The 25,824-nt window shown below is 46.9% G+C and overlaps 1 protein-coding gene across 1 annotated transcript in view; it reads right to left on the bottom strand.

Moving 5' to 3' along the window:
- Positions 1-25,824, bottom strand: part of LOC8041079 (1,2-dihydroxy-3-keto-5-methylthiopentene dioxygenase-like) — a 54,914-nt gene that overhangs the window by 16,367 nt on the left and 12,723 nt on the right. Inside the window, exon 2 of the mRNA XM_040218287.3 lies at positions 8,415-8,528. Within this exon, the coding sequence (XP_040074221.1) occupies positions 8,415-8,528 (114 nt within the window). The remainder of the gene's footprint in view (positions 1-8,414; positions 8,529-25,824) is intronic.

The raw sequence follows: 25,824 nt of genomic DNA, 5'->3' as shown, positions 1-25,824 counted from the left end.
GTTGTTTACGTTTGAGGGAACGACGAGGCCCCGCTGCGTGCGCTTTTGCAATTTTACATACAAGGTGCACAAATACAGGCCCAAACCACTTGTGTGCTTCAATTGCCATCGATCGGGACACCGTGCAGAAACTTGCCCCACCGAAAACAGCTGTTGCGGCAAATGCGGCCAAGTAGACGACGAAAGCAATATGCAGGAATTTCGGAGGCAAACATAAAGCTACAGATAGGAACTGTCGCAAGCGAACCATCCCACCCTCTTCAGACAAGAACGCTCCACCAAACACAACAAAAAAGCAGCCCCCGGCTAGGGACAACATAGGAGCGTGGCCGGAGCTTCCCCAGAAGCAAGAGATGAATGGCCAACAAACAACAAGAGAGACTCGCTCTTGGGCCGACATGGCAGGGGGTAACAACCAAGAAAGCTTCATCTTGGAGCATCTGGTCGCTGTAGGTCTTTATGTGGCAATGGAACCACGAGTTCGAGCGCAAGATATGCCCCTGGGCAAACTCGAAGCCATAAAAGAAAGACTCTGCGAAACTGTCAACACTCTAGTCCGCGCCCATAATAAAGGACATTGAACAGAGACAATACACGCAGAAGACGGCTCAAGACCCCCATGGATCTTACAATGGAACTGCAGCGGATTGCGAAACAAGATGACAGAACTAGAACTGAAACTCGAACGCATGCTAGGGAACACCCCAATAGTCATCATCTTACAAAAAGTGGACATGATTCAACCCAAGATCACCGGTTATAAAACATATCAACTCCCCACTATCATATACAAGAAGAAAAGGTTTGACCTCGGTCAACCATGTGGAGCGACAGCCACTTTTGTCAGAGAGAACGTGGCTCAGACTTCAATTTACATTACGCACATCTGCAATGAACTTCGGTAAGTCATTGTGGTGAGAATTCGAATCAAGAAGATGCCATGCATTGTAACAAACGCTTATAAAAGACCTCGTAAGAAAGACGCCGACGACATGAGCTGGATCACTGATCTGGTCTGTGAAAAGAGGAAAAAGGAGCAGCTCATTGTTGCAGGCGACTTCAAGGCATGGGCAGAAACCTTACGCTACTGTAAAAACGGTCAGAGGGGAGACAGCCTAAAAGAACACTTTAAAAGAGCCCAACTCCGCCAACTGAACAAAAAAAAAGAACAAAATTCACGACCAGGTTCGAAAACAATGGACGGGAAACTTCACTTGACTTGACTTTTGCTTATACAATACAAGGATCCAATGGCAGACCCTACCAGATGCGATGGGAAGCGACCCTTTCCCAATAAAGATTACCCTCACTGCTGAAAGGCCAGTGACAAGAGAGACAAAATTTATGAAGTGGAACTGCTTCAGCGTGACCTTCGAAAAAGTAGACCAAGAACAGAGCAGTCAAAGCAGGATCTGCGCAGCCTTCTGAGCTTCAACCAAACTTTACAACGTCAAGAAAGAGGCCCCAGATCCGGACATTCGCCTCCTCAACCTATGGGCCAGCAGGCTACAAGCGCAACAACGATATCTTAAGAACAGGAAGAACAAAGTCCTGCAAGCTAAGTTCAATGCAGCCTCTGCAAAGGCCAAAAGGTACACGATTCAGCTAAAAAGACGAATCTGGCAGACACTGCCACAGTTTTAACAAGAAGTCCAGATCAAAAAGAATGTGAAGAAATTTAAGGGTTTCAACAATAAGAAAAAAGCAAAGAAGACAGGAGAGAGCATTGCCCTCGGGCAGGAATGGGCAGTATTGCAAATACAAGTATTTGAAATACGTATTTCAAATACTTTGTGTATTTTGCATTTTTATTTAATTACAAATTTGGTAAGGTATTTGACGTGTGTATTTAAATACTAAAATGTGGGTATTTCAAATACAATTGTAATTAAATACAATTTTTTGAGCGAAAATACATCCCTCAAATTGATTGTCACTGTCCAGAGCAGGAAGAAAGCTACGTTCTGCACCGAATGCAGTGTCTCTCAATCAAGCACAAGCGTTTAGTGACTTTGTGATTAAGGTGCTAGTCCAGGGCACGAATAGTGACGAAACCGACGTTCACAGGCAGACTGACTAAATAAGTGCCTGTGACAACTTGTGATGCTTTTCAGCCTGATTTCCATCCATATTTTTGCCTGGAACATTCTAAATGCGCGGGTCGTCCAGATTCTCGTAACTGGTGCGAGTTGCAACAATAAAATATTATCTAGCTAGTGCTGCGCGTCTTGGTCGTCTCGGTTCTTTGTTGGTCTATAATAAAATGTAATCGACAAAAAAAAGCTGCGTGAAGCTCTGTACTTTTTTCACCTATTACGTCCAAGCTGATTGCATTTTTTTAAAATTATATTTCTATTACATTACTAGAGCTTCGCACACTACCTCCCGAGTGCGCGATGCAAAATTATCATGAGATTCCCAGAAACCAGGTGCCCTAAAGTCGCTGACGCAAATTTTGAGGAATGTATTTGGAAAAGTATTTGGAGGAGACCAAATACATTTGGTTGTATTTGTAACTTGTACTTAAATGCTTTTTTTTTGGAAATGTAATTAGATTTCTAATTAAATACATTTTTGACGAAGTATTTTGTATTTGTATCTTGGTACATATTTGCCTTTATTTTGCCCATCCCTGCCCTCAGGCTGGGGATATCGGAGCAAGAACTGGCGGACACCGCTGGCTTCCATTTCTTCCCCTCTGACAACAACAAACGGACCCTAGAGGGCAGACCAGAGTATCCTGAAACGACACCCATGGACGTTCCCCTTTACATGGGGGAGCTAGTCCAGGCACTAGCGAAGGCAAGGAACACGAAAACCAGGCCCAGATCGGATTACCATGGCCGCCTTACGTAATCTTCTACAGAAGAGGAGAGAACAGCTGCTCGAAGTCTGCAATAAGGTCTGGGAAAGCGGAGATATCCCGGAAGAGTGAAAACACTCAACAGTGATTCCCATCCCGAAGCCAGGAAAACAGCTCGATTCTCTGAAAGACTCAAGACCAATATCCCTTACTTCAAATATGTGCAAGATTATGGAGAGGATGGTGCTAGCTAGGATAACCTGGATGTTGGAGGACAAGCTAGGGCAAGAACGAATCTCTCGCCTACTCTCAATTTCAGACCGGTTTCAGACCTAGCCTTAGCACCCATGGACAGCATATCCCTCATTCACAAAGACGTGCTGTCCAAGCAACCTTATAACAGGCAAAAGACAGTGGTGGCAATTGATGTAAAAAGTGAAAGCCGTTTACGACTCCCTGTAACACCGAATTAGAGCGCAGCTCTTGAGGAGGAGGAGGGAAGGGTACTGGGGGGGTCACGTGACGATGCCGATGATGTCATCAGTGACGTCACTGATGACGTCATCAGTGACGATGACGATGCGAACTCCGATGACGTCATCAGCGATGATGACGATGACGATGCGGATGTCGGTGACGTCAGCAGTGACGTCACTGATGACGTCATCAGTGGTGATGACGATGACGATGCCGGTGAGGACATCAGTGACGTCACTGATGACGTCATCAGTGACGATGACGATGCGGATGCCGGTGACGTCATCAGTGACGATGACGTCATCGGGGAGGTCACATGACATCGGCGGGGGGTCACGTGACCCTGGGGGTGGTCACGTGACCTCGGGGGGGGTGTCACGTGACCGGGGGGTCACGTGACCTTGGGGTGACCTTGGTTACGCCGACGCCTCTCAAGCCGGGAACGGGCCCCTAAGAGCTGCGCTTTAAAAAGGCCTTCGACTCGGTACCTCACTGGGCAGTGATTCGAGAAGCCATCACCAGAGGCCTCAGGGTAAAAGTTCTACAGCTCATCGGCTCCTTCTTAACTGAGCGAACATTTTCTGTGCAAGTCGGCAGAACAGAATGGAAGACGGCTGTTCTTACCGGAAGCGTACCACAATGCGCAGTAATATCCCTCCCCCCCCCCCCCCCCCCCCCCCGCCGCCGCTTTTTAACATTGTGATGGCGAACCTTGCATTCGAACTAGACAAGCATGAATGCTTAAATTATACCATGAACGCCGAGGACTTCACGTTGTGGTCAGTTGCCAAACCATCTTACTGCAGCAACACTACCTGAACGGCGGTTTTGTCGCAATAGCCTGCGTTCTGATGAACATTAATATAAAAATGTCTGCCCCAAAGACACAGTATGTCATAGTAGCCAACAAAACAGACAGAGAAAGATGCGGCTAAATGTGGTTGGAGGTAAACGGAACGACCATTCAAAGTGCCCCGGATGTCAAGATTCTTGGCGTGGTTATCCAAAACGACGGCCGAACGACCAAATGGTACGATAATATCAGAAGGACATGGAAGAGCACCATTGAAACAACCAGCAAGGTCACAAGCAAATCATGGAGGGCACAAGAGCATACCCTCCGAAGGCTTGTACGTGTCCTGCTGGTCTCAAAAACAATTTACAGGTGGAATTACTTTCGCCTCTCTAGGGTTCAGAAGGACGCAGTAGAGCGTTTGACAGCAACGCCAGAAGGCTCATCACTGGGCTCCCCAAGTGCACCAAACTTGAAGATCTGAATGAAATCGCCGATATTAACAGGCTGAACGAAATTGTGGCAGAGGACATACTAAGCCAAGTATTGAAACTACAGAAGACACCGGCGGGGAGAAAGATCGTTAAAAAAAACTAGGATATCAGTACGCCACCCACCTATACGAAACTGCATTCCCGCCATGGAAAGATACCTTCATTACAGAGACAAAGCCCATCCCTCAAGATATGGGAAAAGAACAACAAAAAATAGAAAATGTATAGGCAATGGGCCATCTCAAACAAGAGCAGGCCGAAGTAGAATCAGAAAATATTGTTTATTCCTCGGATGTGGCCGTCTCCAAGGACGCCGTAGCTTTGGCGACAGTTAACAGCAAAGTGGCATGGCCCTCTTGAAGTTAAACGAGTCCATTGCTTCTCCAGAAGCCGAACTCGAGGCTATTCTTATGGCACTGGACGGCTCGGACCTTCAACACAAGTGCTTCGACTACACGGACTCTATGGCCGCGTACAAAGAATGCAGGAACCCATCCACTTTCAACAAGACTGCAAAGGCCATCAAACCACGCGCCATGGACAAACAGCTAAGCTTAGTGTTAGGTGGATCCCAGGCCACCAGAACAATCCTGGAAACGAGGAAGCACATGCCGCAGCACGGGTCATGCTCTCTTCTCCTTCCTCTGACCCCGGCAATGGTCGCTTCACGTGCTCCTCGGAAAGACAAGACGCTACAGCCCTCAAAGACGATGAGCGGACAGAACGCCGAGATAGGCTCCATGCGCTCAGAAAAGCGGACTCACCCTTTGCCGGATGGACCCTACTCCCGATGAGACAGGGTCTGTTTCAGGTGACTGTGCACCGGAGCCGCCGTGGTACCTAAACCTACTGAAATGTACGCTTGGAACAAGCAACGACTGGAAAGTTACAAAGAAGACGCAGACCCCGCAGACAACATGTATGAAAGTTTTTGCGGACGCTGCAAGGTCGTGGCCTCAGGGAGTCACGTTTACTGGGACTGCATGAACATTTCTGAGAAGAAAGATGAAAATTTACAAACCATTCACGAGGATCAATGACCTAAAAGCTTGGCGGAATGAACCAGACCATCCGGCTCACCCAGGCATTGAAAGTAATTATTCGACTCCCTCCTTCGCTTTATTAAGGAGGCTCACCTGATCGACTCACTCTCTTTAATCCCCATCTCCCACCTCAGGACAGCACCTTGACGGCTTTAGCCCCGCTGACCTGGCTCTGGTGTTTCTTTCATCTGTTGTTATTATCATTAAAGACATTTTCAATTAATCTTCAACCCTGCCCGTATTGATCTGGATAAGCATCGTATAGGCGTGCGGTCATGTATCACTATTGCGTGATGCACAATAAAGAACCAACGCTAGCGTTGGTACCGCACTCGCTAAATTTCTCATCTACAGCTGAGAGTCAAGTCGCCCGTTGAGGCAGACTAAGTTCAGGTTGTATAAATATACCTATACCCCAATTCCAACCACGGTAGAGAGACTGAAGCCCAATTCACATGGTGCAATTTTGCTTGCGATTTCGCAGCTGCGGCGTTGAGCATCGCAGCTTCCACCACACTTTTTCTGCAGCCGCGAAATCGCACCATGTGAATCGGGCATAACTTTTGAAGCGTGTCAGCTTTAAAACGGGCATATGGAAGGAACGGCGGTATGATATTTTAGCCCCGCGTTCCAGAGGAAAAAACAGCCGCCTCGCCAAAAAAGCATACTCTTCGTATAAGGATCGTCAAAATGTTAGGTGCTGGAGAAAATGAGCTAAAAGCGTTAAGTTTTTATTTTGACTTTTTTCGTCACGCTCCGCCCGTTGAAAAGCATGGCGAAAGAGTTGAAGAACACGCGCACCTGATCTCGCCACACCACTGTCTTCTTCCACATTATAAAATGCGTCCATTGTCCCCGAATGTCAATAGATACACAAGCGAACGCACCATCTGAAGCCCGTTACAGTAGTGCCATCTTCCGAATGTCGTCCACTATCAACGCGGCACCGCTAGCTTGCGCTCCAATCTAGGCTCCCAAACAGACAGCACCTCGCTCCGATTCGCTCCTGGAAAGGTGATTATAATCTCAAGCCCGAGCGTGCATCAAGCCTTGTCGGAACCACGAAGGGTTAGCCAGGAAAACGCTTCCCGCTCTCAGCGTCGATCTCGACAAGGGCGCGTCCGAATTTGGCTATGCGGAGCGCAAGTTCGTCTTGCTTCTTTTGCAGCGGTTGTGGTGACGTCAGAACGCCGAGATCTGATTGGTTCTGAATGAAGGATAGTGGGTAGACCACAAGGCAGCTTGCTTTGAGGTGCACCCAGTACCTTTCAATCAGATCCAATCAGAGCTTGGCGTCTTTCTGACGTCACCGCAATTCCTGCGCAAGAACCAGACGACTTGCTCTCCGCATAGTGTTGTGACGTTCATTGTAGCAGATGGCATTCAAAAGACGTCGTCTGCAGTTGCTGGCTTCATACCATAGAGTTAGGAAAAAGAGGAAGCGACATACCGTTTCAAGCCAGCCGAACCAGAAAATCCCGAGAAGCCGGAAGTAACGGGCGCGGCCGGTTGAAACGCCACGGGTGACCAGAAGAGCTGTTGGTGCCAAATCATCGGTCCTTTCGGTCCAATAGTGTCCCTTGGTTTAGTTCGTTTCTGGTCATCGTTGGGGGCGAGTCTCCCCAAACCGGAAGTCTCTCCCGGCTTCACGTCTCGTCGTGTCATGTCGCTTCCAGAAGCTTCGTATCACGCTTCCGACGCTACGTTCGGGCGTTCGTTCATAAAGACGATTGGTTGTCATGGAGACGACTTTTCCGCGCGGAAGGAGACGGCCAGGTGGGGAGATAATGTGCATACTTGAAATTTTCGCCGTGCTTTCAAATGGCCATTCCGCCCATTGAAATCGGGGCGCAAGAGTTCAAGTTAAAGACTCAACGCAGGTGACTTCTTTTCTCGGGAGCCTAATATTACATAGAAGCTGTTAAGGGCTAGTTTCCCCAGTTTCGTGTCCGTGAACAAATAAATCTCGACACAACGCTCTGGACAGCTACCGCCATCTATGAGCGCCGCGGTAACCATACAACCGACTTGCCGGTTGTCTGGTTGCTGCTGTAGCTCATAGATGGCAACTGGTAGTACAACTCCGCTGCTCTTCCTTCTTCACCAGAGCTGAAAGGCTGAAAGTGTCTTTTCACGAGCCTTACACAAAAAGTGTTTTTTTTAGCTCGCAATATAAACATCTTTTTTTTTTTCAGCTAGGGGCTGAATTATTGATGTGCCGAAAGAACTATCTGACAGCAACTGAAATCAGGAAGCAGATGCCGGCTACGCAGTTGCAAGAGGCATCGGTGTTTGTTTTCTCAACAATGTCTGCTAGAGACAACCGCATCCTACTTCTGACATATGCAACGCCAGGAAGACTCACTGGAATTGCATACGACGCAAGAGCTCCTGCGTCTGTGTCATGGAACGTGGGCGTGTGTTCTACTGCGTTTGCAGCAGTAAAGCAAACGTTCGGTCAAATGAAGTGCATTTACAGGCCACAGAAACGCAGTGATCCTTCACTCATGAAGAACGCTGCTTCCCAGAGAAGCTTAACACACATGTTAAGTTGCGCGTCTGAGTTTTGGATAACAATGATCATAGTATAACATTCATTACAAATGTCGGCTGTAAAAATAAAATCAGCGAGCGCTTTGGTCTGTGCTCTCTTTCGGTAGTAAATAAAATATTAGTAGCTGTTTCTCATCTCAGCTAAGTTAGAATTAACACACAAAAACGACGACTTGATCTCACCAAAAAAAACAGTAAGCAAGTCTCGCTGATAAAAAAAGAAGAAAAAACGGCATCGTGGCGTTGCTCACCACTATTGGGCTGTCGGGCTTGAAAGGGTCCATCGGGGTGATGTCGATCTCATGACAGCCTTTCTCTTTCATGACGGCTGCCAGGCGAGCCTCTCCGTCCGCTCTAGACGTGGCCTTTTTATGAAAAAGAAAGCGAACAAAATATGTGCTCTCCTGTCGCATCACGAGGAGTAAATTTCACAAATGAACGGAAGTCAACTGCCACGGAGTAATGCGGAGCGCCAGTTCGTCTCCTTCTTTTGAATGGGTTACGGTGACGTCAAAACGACGACCAATCAGAACTCGGCGTCGTTCTGACGTCACCGCCACCCCTGCAAAAGAAGCAGACGACTTGTTCTCCACATAGCCTCCCGCTTTTACGCCGTGACTATGCTGTCTGGAACGCATCTCCGATGGGTCTGCTCGCCGCTTCCTGAGAAGCGGTCCACAAATTTCGGCTTGTAACGTCACAAAGGTGTCCTATTGTCGCCGGCCGCAATCCTGGCGATATCAGAACAGCGGCAGTGGATGTGGCGGACGCCTGTTCTGCTGCAGGGCGCTCTCCAACTTGAGACAGTCCGCGGAAGTTTCAGGAACCAGGAATTTTGTCGCTGCGACGACAGCGACACGTTCGTTCGTCTATACTTTTTGTGGGGTTTCTGAATTCAATAACCAGGATTGTGACATCCGACAACATGACGCGCCGACTTGTGTAACGTCATTTGTTGCCACTTCGGGCCCACTTCTCATATACGGGCGGGATATGACGCTAAACACCTCGGTCAAAAACTCATTCTAGACATCGTAGTTGTGGGGATTCTTGATTCCTGACCCATTGGGAAGGTCATAGCTATTTATTTTTATTTATTTATTTATTCATACTGTTAGCCTATTGGCCGTTACAGGAGTGGGTTATTAGTAAAACAAAACATTTAAAGCACACTTCCACGAATGATAAGCACATGAAGGATTCAGACACAGATGCATTTAAACGTATATAAATATAAGCGAGCTAAAGAACACAGAAAAGAAAATTAAAGAAAAATACATTATATGTGTTGGGCGAGGCCTCTCAGGCTGGCTTCAAAACCTTCAATGGTGTCACATGCAAAAGCATCTTGCGGGAGGTTGTTCCATTCAGCTATGGTCCTCGGATAAAAAGAATATTTAAAAATGTCGATCCGGGCTTTCATCGGCATCAACATCTCGGTATGACCGCCCCGAAGTCCTCTAGTAGGGCGAGACTTTAAATATCGCAGCGAATCTTTGTTTAACCTTTTGTTTTCAATCAAATACAGCAGTTTTAATCTGGCTACTCTCCTTCGTTCTTCCAATGGCGTCAAGTTTAGTTGGGTGAGCATCGCACTGACAGACTCAGTCCTTCGGTATCTGGATGTGATAAATCTGGCAGCTCTCCTTTGCACCTTTTCTAATTTTTCAATCTGTTTTTTTCTGTAAGGGTCCCCCCCACACGGTGCTCGCATATATAGTTGAAGATTCCGGCTGCGCCATTAAAAGAGTATAACGTTCACCCACGCTCTCGCGCATAAAAAGAGTTCTTTACTCCGCACCAACACACGTGATCGTTCCGTTTCTCATGCATGCTTTAATTGGCGGATGGTTATTACGTTTAAGGACATATATCTTGGCCTTTCCAAACGCTTTTGTATCGCATATAAGTACGGCTGATTTATTTTATGTATTTAAGGCGCTTGTCCTCCAGAAAACGTCAGACAAGTTATAACAAAGGCCACTCGGCTTTCGTACTGTGACTGGCATTTCATAGCATTTCAAAGTAATCTGATGTGGCACAAATATTCATACCTGCAAGCCTCCCCCCACCCTCTTACCCACCTTTTCACAAAAAAAAAAAAGAAAAAAGAAGGCAGTATACGTGTAAAGCGAGTCAAAACCTCCGAGATAACAATGAACTTTTTACTTTCTTTCTACGCTACCTACCGGCTACCATGGGAAAGGGAGGGGGAGGGGGGGGAGGGGGGCATGTTGGTCTTCTGTGCTACGTCAGCATTCGGCCATACTCCGTTCTGCCATAAGCTGAGACTGAGGTAGGAGCTACGTGCCCGCCGGAACAATTAGCCGCCTTCTTTTTATCACCTGGCCCGACTCTGCTCGTCGGTATAGGCGAGAGCGAGATCACGTGGCGAAAAAGAGAAGTATGACTGGTCCAACGAAGGACGTGGCTTCCACTGCAGTTTTAGCTTAGGCTAGGTGGCGCAAGCTAGCGCCCGTTATGAAAGGTACATCAATTGGCATCCATTCATCCATCCATCCATCTCACTGACTGAGCACGAATTCCAGCCGGAGGTTGAAGAAGCGTTCCTGGTCAATCCAAGCCCCGCTCTGACCTTTCGTGGGGAACGTAGGGAATTCACCGGAGGTCATATATACACCTTTCCAGCGGCAGTCTCGAACGAAGCGATTTACAGCGCGCGTCCCTGGTTTTGAGAATGTAGGTCAGTGTAGCCCGACTGCGCTGAGCTGTGGAGTTTCTCGTCAGTGGGCTGTGGCAGCCTGCGTAGGCGCACTTCCGGACGCTGGTGGAGGCTAAATTGCCGTGTTCTATTTTTCTTTTGTGTTCTATGGCGAATAGAATTTCTCGGCGTTTATTTAAGAATGCATTGTACTATTTTTGGGAACAAAAAAGTCAAAGCTGTTTACAACTCCCTGTAACACCGAATTAGAGCGCAGCTCTTGAGGAGGAGGAGGGAAGGGTATTGGGGGGGGGGGGGTCAAGTGACCTGGGGGGGGTCACGTGACGATGCCGATGATGCCATCAGTGACGTCACTGATGACGTCATCAGTGACGATGACGATGCGGGTTCCAATAACGTCATCAGTGACGTCACAGATGACGTCATCGGCGATGATGACGATCACGATGCGGATGTCAGTGACGTCATCAGTGACGTCACTGATGACGTCATCCGTGATTATGACGATGCGGGTGCCGGTGACGTCATCAGTGACGCCACTGATGACGTCATTAGTGATGATGGCGATGACAATGCGGATGCCGCGGACGTCATCAGTGACGTCACTGATGACGTCATCAGTGATGATGACGATGCGGATGCTGGTGACGTCATCAGTGACGTCACTGGTGACGTCATCAGTGATGATGATGATGACGATGCGGATGCCGGTGACGTCATCAGTGACGAGGACGTCATCGCGGAGGTCACGTGACCTTGGCGGGGGGTCACGTGACCCTGGGGGAATCACGCGACCTCCCCCGAAGTCACGTGATACCCCCCGAGGTCACGTGAACCTGGGGGTCACGTGACCTCGGGGGGGGGGGGGGGGGGCTCACGTGACTTCGGAGTGGGGGGGTCACGTGACCTCGGGGGGTCACGTGACCTTGGGGTGACCTTGGGATGACCTTGGGGGGTCACGTGACCTTCGGGTAACCTTCGTTACGCCGACGGCGACGCCGACGCCGCTCCAGCCGGGAACGGGCCCCTAAGAGCTGCGCTCGCTCTAAAACAAAGCAATAAAAGCTGTTTTGGTGAGTCCGTGAGCGACAGAAAAAATGCAACTGGAAACTTCGTTCTATTTTATGTTGATCTCTTTACGGCACCATACACTCAGCCGTGTCAATCTACAAAGGTTTTAACCGTCGGAAATATTTGACCACACACGATATTCCAACTGCATGCATATCCCCCACCCTCAACATAAAAATCAACGAGTCTCATCAATCGAAGAACATATATTGTACGTACCCCACGGTGCCGCGTTATCCGAACAGGACTTGAGAAAGGTCTCAAATAACACAGCATATCCAATAAAGTGTCGACGATAGTAACTTCACGACGATCAGACGGAATCCGGCGTGTTTTGGGCACATGTAGAAAGGAGCTGCTTTTTGCACAGCTTCAAAGCAAATGAACGAATGTTTCTCTTCCGTCCCCACACCCCGGACCCGACCCTCTCAGCTATTTGTCGCCAAGACCCGGAACACAAGCCGGGAAGGCTTTTTGGAGATTATCTCAACGAAAATAATCCTCGAAGAACGTCGAACTGCCCGCGTCGCAGGCTGCTTGACGTTCGCTCTCTTTGTTCGTTTCATGCGAAGGCCGAGCAGGCTACGAGCCCTGGTAGTCCCTGGTTCTCACACTGGAAGACAACACACAGAGGGTAAGCATCCCAAGCAGGCAAATAAAGTAAAAATTTCCAAGAAAAGCCGGCGAACTCCGAATGCACAATGCAGCTGCGGAGTCACGCTGACCGGTTTCCACAGCTCAGGCAGGTGGCAGAAATTTCTGGCTGATAGGGGTCGCTCGGTTCGCAAAATGGCGGCGGCCGGAGAGCTTTTTCTGGAAAGGTCTATTGGTGCCTGGAACGTGTCTGCGACTGGTCTGTTTAGCGTCCTGTGCGTCCCATGGATCGAAAAGATGGTTCCGATGTGGCAACAAATGACTTCACAGAAGCCATTTGTCACACTGTCGGATGTCGCGATCCTAGTGGTTGACCGTAGAAGTTCCAGCCAAAATAACGAGTGAAAGCGAATGTCACTGTCGTCACGGAGTCAAAACTCCTGTCTGCCGAAGCCTCCGTGGACTTTCAGGCTGGAGAGCGACGTGAAGCGAGCGGGCGTCTGCCACGTCCACAACCGCTGCTGTGACACCGCCAGGATCGCGGCCGGCGACAGCATGTTGCTTGTATGACGTCATCAGGCAGAAATCGAGGGATCACTTTTTGGGTGTGGTAAACACACCAGTTAGAGTGGGTCCTGACTGCTGGCACTATACCACTACCGCCTTGGTGCACGTTCATCGAATTCGTCCCACCCGTTGTATTTTTTTTTTTTGTTTTGTGTGGGATATATGCGCGTATTCAAGTAATGTTTTGCGTATGTAACCCTCCCCCCCCCCCCCCCCTGTAATGCCGGGAGGCGCTACGGGTAGTGGATAAATAGATAAATAAACGCAAATATATAATCAAACATGTTTTATATAAAACACTTTTTTTTCTATATTCCAGTTTACACGTCGGGAAAACTAAGTTTGGTTCCTCTACTTTGATACATAAAAACAAATTTTAGGTCCTCACAAAAAAACACACAAAAAAAAACGTTAGTTTTACGGTTCCTACTTTGAAATCAGCGTGAATCGTTGCAATAAGGTCTAAAGATTTGTATTCTTTATGTGTTAAAAACATCTCATCTTATCCAATGGCTACAAAGACCAATAAAAAGTGTTACTTTATACTTTTGGTTTCAATAAATCCACTAATCCAAAGCAGAGTGGCAAAGCGCCTCCCGAACCAGAGTGCAACGCTTACTTTTCACCTCGAAACGTCACCTTCCCCACTGAGTGGACTGCTAGAAGTTGTGAGGTTAGCACTTGCGCAGTAAAATGATATACGGTATACAAAGTCGTATCGGCAATGTTGAGCGTTTTTTTTTTGTTTTTTCTTATTTAGTTAGGATTTTTTCTTTTTTTTTTTTTTTGCGTTTCATGTTTTTTTCAAAACAGAAAACAAACCTGCCGAAATGGCACTATTCTGGTGGCGAAAATAACCAGAAATAACCTAGTAAATTTAAGACTGAAGCAGCGCAAGGGCCATCGACGTGGCCAAAGAGGAAATATGTGAATGCAGCATCCTTACGCGACATCAATCATTCACCGATCCGATACCGGTGGCTTCTGAGTTTAAACTGAAGAAAATTCTTCGGTGCCGGTCATGCAGTCGTGTGTGCTCTCCGCATTTCTTGGACAAACAACCGGCGAACTGCCGAGAATTTAGGGTTGACACTCAAGCTAAACATATTAGTGGAAATGTAAGCAAAGCTCGGATTACCTTCAAGACGAAGGATGCATGGTACCTGAACTACAAGTTTAATGAGTACACGTCCCTTCACAATGTAATATACCCTTTTTAAAACTCCATCGACAAACACTGCTGGCCGCCATATTTAAAACATCGACAGCGGCAGTACGCTGCACTGAGACTAAACGCCTCATCTCGCTATTTAAATTACGGAGCAGACTTCTATCAGACTTCATCGCTCTGACACACCGTCATCGCGCCCTAGGTCATCTACTCGTGCCTGTGACCGAGAGCGGAAGGTCTGCATCCACCTTTCGGGCGATGCAGGCCTACGCCGCACCCTTATGCCCGAGGGCTTGGTTACCTGTGCCCTGCAGAGAAGAGTCCGACGCCACACTATGCTTTGGGGGTCGCCATGCAGCGACGGGTAACTCAAGAACTGGCCGACGCAAGTGTTCAAAAGACTCCTGTGTCGCTGATGTGTGAGGCGCTGCGTCTTGCTGGGGTGTCCCTTCAGCAACATGCACGAAGTTCGTAGGCGCTGTGGGAGGAGGCGTCAAATGCCGGTTGCGGTAGCTGACACCGAATGGAAGTACGGGCGTTTTACTTACAAAGAACAGGTTGGCTTAATGGGGTATGGCCGCGAAAGCCATCTACCTTAATCTGTATCTCTGAAAAAAAGAAATCGTGTTTTTGTCTTTTGTGCTGCCGCGCGTTCTTTTTTTGGGGGGGGGTTTTGGTCTCGCTATCCTTCAGCGTGCGTCTTCACGCGCAGCGGCGTACGCGCAACCACTTCACGAGACTTTTGGTGGACCTGATCCGGCAAATATATAAAGTATCGGAATAAAAAAACTTGTATTACACCGGCGTCACACGGCCCTTTTTCCTATGCTTAGAACGCCGCGAGAGAGTGCTGCAGACCCCCTTGTAAATGAACTCTGAACTAAAGGCGAGCAGGAGCTCATCCGACGGTGGCTCTCCCAGTTCATTATTGTGAGGGACAATAGACTCTCGTTACGTTCCCCAACCTTGTTGTTGCTGTTGTTTCAGATAATGAAAGTGCAAAAGTGCTTAGCTGCTGCCTGTGTGCCACGACACTAATGTCTAAATGAATGAATATGTACTCCGTTCACTCCTAAAGGAACACCGACAGGGTATTTATGCACGCCAAGGTTTTTATTTGTACATGGCATATAAGAGCCCAAATACCGAGAAAACAATTCGCGGCTCGAAATTCGTTTTCTTTCCTCCCGAAAACCGCCGATCGAGAACTGGCCGGTTTGAATCACGCTCACTCTCTTCTCCGTGGTCACCAGCCATTTTCTATGGTTTAGACCAGACTTGTGCCTATCTCAAATACTCTACTCAGGATACTGTGTTTGAAATATTTTTGAAGTATCTATCTTGCAAATACAATTAATCGAGAGTATTTGATACTTTATTTTAATTACATTTCTGAATATCCTTGTACTCAATATCTCAAATACAATTTTGACATTCCGCCATTTTCCGAGTTTTTCGGTATGAAGTAGCTTGGGCGTGGCACGAGCAAGCGTGAACATTCTTTCGAGCAACCAAATCATGTTGCTAGCTCCAATTAGCTACGGTGACTTTGTCTGAGCCCGTGAAAACATTGCTTTTTTGCCGATTGTGACTCATATTTCAGCCCAAAGTTCGTACAATGAAGGTTTTCCCCTCGCCTTGCCAAAGGCGCCTTTTTTTTCCTAGAGTTTCCTTCAAAAAATTCCAAAACAAAAGGGTGGTTTTACGGAAGTAAAGATTGCCACCTTGAGGCGCAACGCCGACCGGAAAACGACCTACAACAACAATGCAGACTTCGGTGAAAAAAAAAAATAACAAATAAAAAGAAGTGGACACACGAAAAACGAATTGTTTTCTTTTTTGTATATTTTATTCCGCTACGGCAAAACGTCAAGGTTTTCTTTTGCTTCTTTTCTTTGGGTCGACAGTCCGTCACCTATTGCTCTCGAGTACACTGTCTGTAAGCGAACAATGATAAGCAGAAAACAGGACAAGAAACGAACTACGATCTTTTCCTGTCTTGTTCTCTGCCAACAAAGTGCCTCCCAACGTTGAGTTTCTTTCTGAACGCAACCTGCTTGAAGAGGGTGCGACCACTGCCGTAGCTATTATGTGGGTCCTCTTTGTCATCCAGTCACTTATATCAGTATCCCAAGTTCGTTTATGGCGAACTCTCCCTATAGGGAATATGGATTGTAGTTAAACGATGCGTCTAAGGTGCGCCGCAGGACGTGATATTCAGCTATGTCACTATTGGCAAGGCGCTCTGACCCATTTGTTGCCCACAGGGTGTCGAACCGAAATGTTTTTATTTCCGGTTTTTGTTCCGGTTCAGCGAAAATGGTTCAGCTCCAGTTCAGCTCCGGAGTGAAAAAATAAAGGTTCAAACCGGTTTGAACCGGTTTGTACTTTTATGCTACAAAAACAATTGATGGCAGCAAAAGATAAAATACTATGCATATTTTATAAAAGTGTTACATATAAAAAGCAAAGGCTCACATTACTGTGTGAAACGAACGAGCTAGTGCCGAGGCACCTCGGGACGTGGGTGAAGGCACAGTTCAATGATAGGCAGCTGACCGAAAAAGCAGGTCGTCGTCGAGCATATCTGGGGATAGACAGCACCTCTGAGACGATAAAATGAACTTCAGTGCATAAAGGGCTCGCTCCACGCTCACCTAGGTCGCAGGCACTCCCAGGGCTACTTGCGCCAATGCGTAGTTCTGGATAGCGGTCCCTTCTCTCCGCCCAAGACTGCAACACGTTAGCGTCCTTTGAAAGCCGCGGCCCCATGTCGAGCATTTCCATGAGGCATGCTATATCAAGTGGGTTACTGGTACCTCGAACGTGCGCGCCAGCCTCAACCTCTCTTTCCTTGAGGAGCCCTTCCAGGCCGTCTTTCAAATCATCTGGAGCCGTCGCAAGTTCAGAAGGGTAGAAACTTGCTCGCATTGCAGAGCTGTGGTTCGCATCCAAGTCTTTGTCAAATGCAATGTGGCCCGGTACTTTTGCTCAGGGATGAAAAGAAGGTGGTAGCGGGGATCCATGTACACTGCTGCACAGAAGACATCCGTGTCAAGTTGTCGCTCCCTCTTTTTAATTGGCTGGACCAAGGCCTATGGTAACGGCGGCAATATCTTGGAAGTGTCCATGGAACATCTCAGCCATGCTCCGTAGAAATCTCCTACAGTGAGCTGTTTCTTCTGCAATGTTTTCGTCACCACTTCTGCCGGGCGAAGCGATACTGCGAGCAATTCGACTTCCGCCCTTACGCCTTCAGTCAACCTGGAGCTTTCTTATTTTTAGAGGAACCCTTCAGCGAAGCCTCTTAGTTTAAGTAGCCTGGTGAGCATATCATGTAGCGTTGACATCCACCGCGTTGGACAATCAAGCACTGGTTTCTTCAGCCCTAGCTTCAACCCGAACCGGCCGAACCGCCAAGCTGAGGGCCTCGCAGAAAAGCAAGAATGAAAGAACACTGGTACAGAGTTTCACGCTAAGGTGGACTGCAGCGGACGCCAGCAGCTCGCCTATAGCATATTCAGTCCTGAGAGCCTATATTACATGTTGAGCAGCGACGCGTGGAGCGTGAAGTCTCTTTGTACGATCATAGCGCTGAATTTTGAGGACGGCTCGTAGGATTGGCCGCGGTCCGTCATAGGTTGAAGCTCAGCATTAGCAACGAAAGTCGTCGTGTCTCTGAACGCGCCTGAGAATCTGGACAGAGTAGCGGCGACTCGCAAAGCGCGTCGGCCGCCAGCCGTTGGTTAAAAAAAGAACAGAAAAAAAAAAAAAAAAAAACACGAGAACGGATTTTGAGGGTGGAAAGGAAGATGTTCAGAAGAGCTTTGCGTAGTGAAGTTTATGTTTCCGAGGAGAAAACGTTTTGGCCCTTGCTGTTTCTCCTACCGGAGATCGAAGCTGTTTTGCTGTTTTCTGTAGTTGTAACTGTTAATTGAGTCCCCCCTTCCCTTCCTGGTGCTAGACTTTAATTTCGGTCAGATTATAAAATTTGCTGAGCTATTTTAAAAGCAGATTAGGTGCGCCACAGTATGTCAACCAATACAGGTTCTATATTATCCACCGGCCTTTGTATCGCTTTATTGTCCGATCAGTTCTACAATGAAATCAAGGCGTTTAAAGTAAATTGCACACAACTCTACAAAATTAAAGGCAAAAACACCAAAAAGATCTCGGACTAAACGCAAGAAAACAGGGACAAAGACAGGTATACACTCCGTGCGGGAACTATAGGGGGCGCTTTGAAAAACGCGCGCAGCGCCGCTAGCGGAGGAGCTGGCGTTCGACAGTGAGGCGCGCTCAGCAGCCTGCGGCGCCTTTTCGCATGCCAAGCTGTGGCGGCGGAAGCGCGCACGGACGAAACTTTTGCTTCTTGAGCCGATACGTTGATGGTGGCGTTGCATGAGTGCTGGGGCAAACCTAAGAAGGGCATCTAGCTGTTCTCCACTTCTTATATATTGAGTTTGGGTCGTTCTTAGGGGTAATTTCTCTACTTGCGGCCGAAAAAGGAGTTAGAGCAATTTTCCGAAAAGCAGGACGGCCGCCACTATAATTGCTCTGAGTAGCAAATTTATTTTGCTCGTCGCTGTAAACGTAGGACTGCTGGAACAATAATATTTGGAGTTGAGTGAGATGTTCACTAAGTTTGTGCACGAAATGTGCCAAGTTTCATTAAGACAGTTGGTGTGAAAGTTAGGTTTCTAACGAATAAAGAAATAAAGCTGTACGGGATATCCAATATTGGACCCAAATTGTTGTGTTATAGCAGGCTGTGCAAAGTGCAGATTTGGGCACGCAGGTGCTTCGACTTGACAGTAACGTGACACAGCACTTATTGTACAAAAAAAGGGGGCATAGGGAAACCAGGCGAAAATTTGGTTTGGGCGGCGTAACTCAATGGGAACCGGTTTTGACCATGAAAAGGCTGTCAAGAGAATACCACTGGTCGTGGGAGGTGGAGACTTTAGAGGTAGGAAGGGACTAGTAGACTGTATTTCCAATTGAAACCACTCTACGAAAGGTGGTTACAAAGCCGAGAAAACAAAGTTGTCAGCCAACACACGGTTTGGCCGTCAAGGGCTTTTGCGGTCAGCTGTTGTGTAATAACCCGCTGTGCGAGGTGCTGATCTTCGGCGCACAGGTACTTTGACATGACTGTCACTTGACACAACACTTACTGTACCAAAAAGAGTTGGCATAGCGAAACCAGGTGGAAATTTAGTTTGGGCGGCGTAACTAAATGGGAACTGGCTTTGATCGTCAAAGGCTGTCAAGATAATACCACTCATCGTGGGAGGTGCACACTTTACAAGTAGGAAGGGACCAGCGGACGGTACTTCCAGTTCGAACCACATTGCAATAGGTGGCTCTAAAGCCGAGAAAAAAAAAATGTTGTCGACAGAACTCGGGCAGCGTTTCCACATCCAAAAGGAGGCTGATCAATAAAGAAAGCTCACCACATAAACTTCCATACTCAAACATCGATTCTTTAGTGATTTCGAATTTCATTGTTGTTTTCTTTAGATTTATATTTGTCACTTTTTTACCGTTCGAATCTTTCTTCATGATGTAGAGATTGCGTGCCATACTTGTCCGAAAATATCGACACGTACGGTGGGGACGAAACTTCTTTGGAAAGCATTCCTCCAACGAAATTGGCACTGCATAACCGCGAGTGTGGGATGGCCTTTCAGTTCGTTCCATAGGCGCTGACACACGTAGGCGTTACTGGTACGAAAACAAACGCAGAGCGCAAAGCGGCAGTGTAGAATATGTCAGCCGTGCCGACACAGTGGCAGACATGATCGGGAGACCAAATTTCTCGCGTCGTACGGCACGGCTCCATCGTTGTCGCTGTCCCACAAAACATCGGCGAGGTGAAAAACTGTGAAACTTTGTCCGCACGAGATACGACGCATAACTATTGAAACACTTAATGGCGCAGCACAGGCAGCACTTCATACTGTGAACCCAGCGCAACCGCACCGCTCCGACTTCAATGCGTACCAACCAACGCGGCGTGGTTTCGGTTTCGTTTTCTCTGGGGTTCTCACTGCCTACTTTCAGTACCGGCCGCGCGGCGGCGCGCCAGTCGCGTCGCACGGAGTGTATAGACAAGACTAAGCGTGTTGTCTATACCTCTCTTTGTTCTTTTTTTTTACTTATTTTTTTTTTTTTATTGACGTGCAGTTTAAGATGAAAAACCAACCAGCCCGAACTTACCGTTCTGCCACCCAACAGGCTCATTAAAGGGCAACTCCGCTTAATTTCAAAAATTTTGAGATAGTGGCCGATTTTGCTTTTTGAAGCACTCAAAAGCAATCCCCAATCTTTTGTTTCGCGAAAAATAAAATATTTTTCGTGTAATTTTACTCCAGCCATGAGCACAAACTGAAACCGAAACGGTGGCAAAGCCGTCAACATTGTATATTCGGCATCACTAAGCATGTACACCCACGTGATATACAAGGGGAAGAAGGAGCTCCCCTCTTATCAGGATCCTCCTTTGTGCCTCCTGGATTAGCTCAGGCGTCGCTATTCTCCTCCCAGAAGATTATAGAAGATTAACCTGTCACTCAAAATTCTTACAAAAGCAGGTTCCCTCTCCTCCTTTTACTTGGTGTTCAAAAGTATGCGATGTAACACAAGCCGCGCTCAACGAGGCGATCGGCTTATCAGTACTATCAATAGTCGAGCGCCGGGCCGGCCGAGCGCGTCACTCACGTCTTTCACGGCGCTGGCGCCACCCGTGCTCTCCCCGGGAAAAAAAGAAAAAGCTGTACATGTTTGGTGACGTCGCGGACGTGCCGGGAGAAGGAATTTGGAGGAAGCGGAAATGCAGCCGGGCAGTGTTGTCTGGCCCGCACGTCTCATCCAAAACCAGCGGATTCGTGCTTGTCAAACTTTGACAGCGATTTTAATGAACTTCTAGGCGGAATTCCGTCGTAATATTTGCCATGGGGGTTTTGTAGATGATAACAAAGAGAACTGTATAGTTTTGCACTACTGGAAAAGAAGCGGAGTTGCCCTTTAATCGGTAAATTTTGCTGTCGTACGAATTGTTTACGCTCTAGTGTTAAATTATGTTCTAGTGTTAAATTTTCTTTGATGAGCCATTTCCGGTCCCCAAGGAAAGGTTGGGACGGATGTGGGCATTTGTTAAAGAAAAACGTAAGACTAGAAATCTCGGAGAATTTATAGGTAGTGTGCTCATGTCGTTTGAGTTCTTGAGACAAACTTTAGAGATTATGAAGACGACAGTTATATAAAAACCTGATCATGGAAAGTTACAGAGCTTTCCGCTACCTATATTTGTTTTTCTTTTTGAATTCCCACATGAACGAAACACCGCAAAAATAATTTATCAGTTTTGCCCAGGTACGAAAAAATAATTACTTGTATCCGGTTCAACCCCGGGTTGCGCGAAAATATGTTTTTTTGTTGTTTTTGCTTTTTTTTCTGCTTATTTTTTAGGTCGCTGTGTTTTTCGCCGCGCATTTTTGACGTGACCTGTCTTCGCGTATGAACCGAAAACTACATGGAAAATATAGCGGTTCCACTCCGGAGCGAAAAAAACATTATGTCGTCCTGGTTCAACTCCGGTTCGCTCAAAAATAACGTTATTTTTTTTCCGGTTTTCAGTTCACGGTTCGGGTTCGGTTCAATACCCTGGTTGCCCACACACCTCGATGTTTACCCAACACAAGGCCTGTGCACATGCCCAGATGCCTTGCGGGCATGTTCATGTCATCTTTTTTTACCAGAGCGCAGGGCACAGTGTAATGTAAAAATACTAACAATTAGCGAAGTGACGTTAAGTGCCGGATCTCTCCTGAAAGCACTCGTCAAAGGATGCGAGCTTGACCTACTTAGGCTTTTGTGCTGAGCTGGGCACCATGCATGCTGCATTGTTCATGCAGGCCGGAGCGGAAGCAAAAGAGCCCCTCTTCACCTTACCGGAGAACACGAACTCCAGCAGAATGCTGAGGCCGCGTTCGGTTAAGTCAGCCGAGCGCTGAGTCATTGCATTTGTTGTCCCCATCCATGTAGTTCTAAAGTTAACCGCTCTGGGCGCCACGGTCTGAAGTCCTCATCAATAGCTAAAGTGATCTCTTTCTTGTTGTCCCAGAAATGTTTTGTAACAAGTATACCGATATTGCCACGCGCGTTGCCGAGCGAGCGCGTGGACGAAAGGTTGCCGCTCTTGGCTCTCGTGCGAAGGCTCCGGGTTCGATAACAGGGAGCGGACTCCTTTTTTATTTGTTTTTTCAGCTTGACATTCACGTAAGTTCGAGAACCTTGTCGTCTGATTGAGTTACGAATGTTCTACGCGCCGAACGGTCTACGCCGAAAGTTCCAGAAACCCACGTTAGTCTTTATCTATTTTTTTAGGACAAGTTCGCCCCATTAAACGTTTAGTTTCTTCAGTTATTCGCCGCCTCATCATTTGTCATTCGTGACAATATCCTGCTCCTTATAGTTGGACTGCATAAAATATCCCTAAGATACTTCTTTTTTTTCCGTTTTGTGTTGTTGCGTGCTAAAAAACCGTTCTGGTCCCCCAGATTTTCGCAGCTGTATAATTGTCGTTGTCACTGACATCGATACAAATTACGCAATGCGGAAACATCTTCAAAAGTAATTGAATTACATTTCTAAGTATTTGTACTCTACTCAAGATACTTTACAGTGAAAGTAACTTGAGTAGTATTTTAAATACTTTATAAAGCAGGTATTTATTAACTTAAATTATTTTGTCGAGAATTTTGTCCAACACTGGTTTAGACACCACCACCAAAGATAATCAAAGTCGCTGGTCATCGAAGACACACACACTACATTAAGAATAGAAAAGAAATATGGTACCCATTTTTTGTGGCTTCTAAAAAGCTGCAAATACGTTGATTGGAGAGAAAAAAGCTGCACAGCCAGGTCACTTCCGCCAACTGTCTCCTCCTCTACATTTCTTCTTTCTCCCCAGTCCGGTTTTGGTTTCGGCTTCGAGCATTTGCGTTCTTTTACTTTATTAAAAATATATGTAACGCTGTAGCAAAATAATGACTGGGTAGTCTTCTGACATCATAATGAATCGCCTGGCGAAAAGTAAAAAATAAATGTTGGGGGATGTCAGTGTCCATTGAAGCTGAAACTGCAGCCACAGCTACAAGCTCGAGCCAGCCCGCGCTCCTGGCTTTTAGACATTTTTAGAGCGAGCGCTTGTTCTGCGCAAGAACATTTTAAAGCAGTGACCTGAAGCTCTCGAGCTTGTGGCATTGCCTTCCCTCTCAGCTTTGCCATTTGATTTTGTAAACATTGGAAAAGTCTATATGTTTAAAGGAGCGATGCAACGATTTTTGTACTTTGCGCAAATACCGCTTAGAACGGATCCCTCACGTTAATGACCTTTGAAATACACGTTCGTTTTTCACCACACGCAATCGAAGTCGCCGAAAAAAAAAATAAAGAAAAACGAGCAGAGTTCACCCCCTCAACTCGCAGCCAGAACAAGCGGCCACGTGATCTGGAGCCGATTATATGCCGCCAATGTTGATCATAGCCATGCTCTGGGGTTGGCAAGGCACAGGATACGCGCTGCGTTCCAGACATTGTTATGGTTCGGCTCTTGTCGTCATTGCAGCAATTGGACACAGGACCCCACACGAATGCTTCTCGAGCTATAGATTATCACGAGCTCAAATCGAGTGCCCACGCAATGCTCGGGTCCAATCTATGAGCCGCGTTCAAATATCGTCACTGGGCGGTATCGCTACCGCCGAGCTACGTCATCAGGTTTTTCGAAGGAGAGATTGAATGAAAACGCTCGGTTTTGTCCTCGAAATATCAGCGCAACAAAAAGAGTTTCTTGGCCAGCGGCGTTGCCTGCGAGTATCGTTGAGTCCCACTAGTGCCAGTAAGCGCGTGTAAAGTGAAAAACATTCCGATTGAATATCGTTGCACCGCCCCTTTAATGGAAACGTGTAAACAAAATTTTCTGTCCCGATCACTCAATCGCCAAGCAAAGTTTCCTTTTCTTTTTTTTTTTTTTTTTTGAACGAGCTATTAGTCCTTTACGGGACCAAACTAGGGGTGGGGTGCAAGGATTCACTCAATGGTTATAAGGGCCCAACAATCACAGTATGTGCTGTCCTGGTTGTATGTATGGATCTGTTTGTGTCCAGATAGCACGCAGGGTAAGCAATGGCGTGACGTTTTCAGGATGCAGTCCCATTAAATACCTTTATAAGATAAAATGATTACGCTTGCCGAGGTAAATGTACGAAGTACATCGGAGGTCAATGCATTTCCACGTGACACTTCAATAATGAGCCGGCGCATACTCGGAGCAGGATATCCGAAACCTGCTGGGGACGCTTTCCTCATGGTGACGTTATTGTCAGGATTTCAAGTATTATTTTTGTTGCGTGTATGTTGAGCCAGCGGGAAGTTAGTGAGCCCCGAGTGCCGTCTGCTCTGTAGATAGTCCTGTACACGCTACTTAAAAAAAAAATATATATATATATAATCGATTACAATTACAGTAACTCCTGAATACAAAGTATTCAAGAGTAATTGTCAGTCAGCGCTGCGTGAATGTTTTTTTTTTGTGTGTGTGAATGTGATTTGATGGCTGTCCCTTGTGCGTTGCGAAGTATTAGCACGATTCACCGACTCGCCCAAGCTGAAGTATTGACAAAGTATTGAACTAGATTACTCGAATATTTCAGAATAAAAGTACTTGGCTCATAACTCAAAAAGTAACCATTACTTTTTCAATTACTTCCGCTTTTCAAAGCGATATATATTTTCCTGTTATTTTGAAAACTGTTTTTTTATACTGTCAATTACTGAGTAAGAATCGGCGAATTATTTGCTTGTTATCTTCTTAATGCAGAAATTTAGGTTAACTGTTCTTCCCTTGAAGGCTTGGTTCGATGATTCATTGATAGTAGAAAAAAAAAAGGGCGCCATTAAAAAGGGGAGGGGAAAACGGCGAAGGTTACGAGTAATTTCAGCACTTCCAAAAGTGGTCAGATTACTCTCGTGATTACTTTTCTATTAATTTTATCGAATGATTACGAAAGTATTTGAAAAAGTAGTCGATGACAAGTAATTTGATAACTTGTAATCAGTACCATACAAGTCTGGCTGTAGATGAGAAATTTATGCGCAACTCCCTTGGTTGATTTGCTCCATGCCACCTCTAGTGCCGTAGATGCGAGCGAGCGCTTACACGCCCAAGAAGATACCAACAAAAAATTTAGAGCAATTCTAGCTGCGTGAAGCCACTACAGTAACTTCAACAGCTGCGAGACGTGAAGGTGAAGCCGTTCGGTGTCGGTGTCGTGTTCACGCACCTGGGCCGGCCCTACACCATCATGCGCCCGGCCTTGCCCCCGCCCCCCTCCCCTTTTTTTAATTTTATACGCTGAAATCTACTAGATACACGTTGTTAGTAAACATGTGAGTAGTGGCCCCACACGAGCGTTTTCTCAGCCGAGAACTGCATTCCGAAAACGAACGGCACTCGGGCATACTTGAGGGCGATGTTTAGAGCGCGTGCATAGCGAGCTCGCAT

This window comes from Ixodes scapularis, unplaced genomic scaffold, assembly GCF_016920785.2.
Source record: "Ixodes scapularis isolate PalLabHiFi unplaced genomic scaffold, ASM1692078v2 PGA_scaffold0__279_contigs__length_252992795, whole genome shotgun sequence".
Classification (NCBI taxonomy): Eukaryota; Metazoa; Arthropoda; class Arachnida; order Ixodida; family Ixodidae; genus Ixodes; species Ixodes scapularis.
Note: the sequence above shows the minus strand (reverse complement) of the source record. Positions and strands in the feature narration are given on the sequence as shown.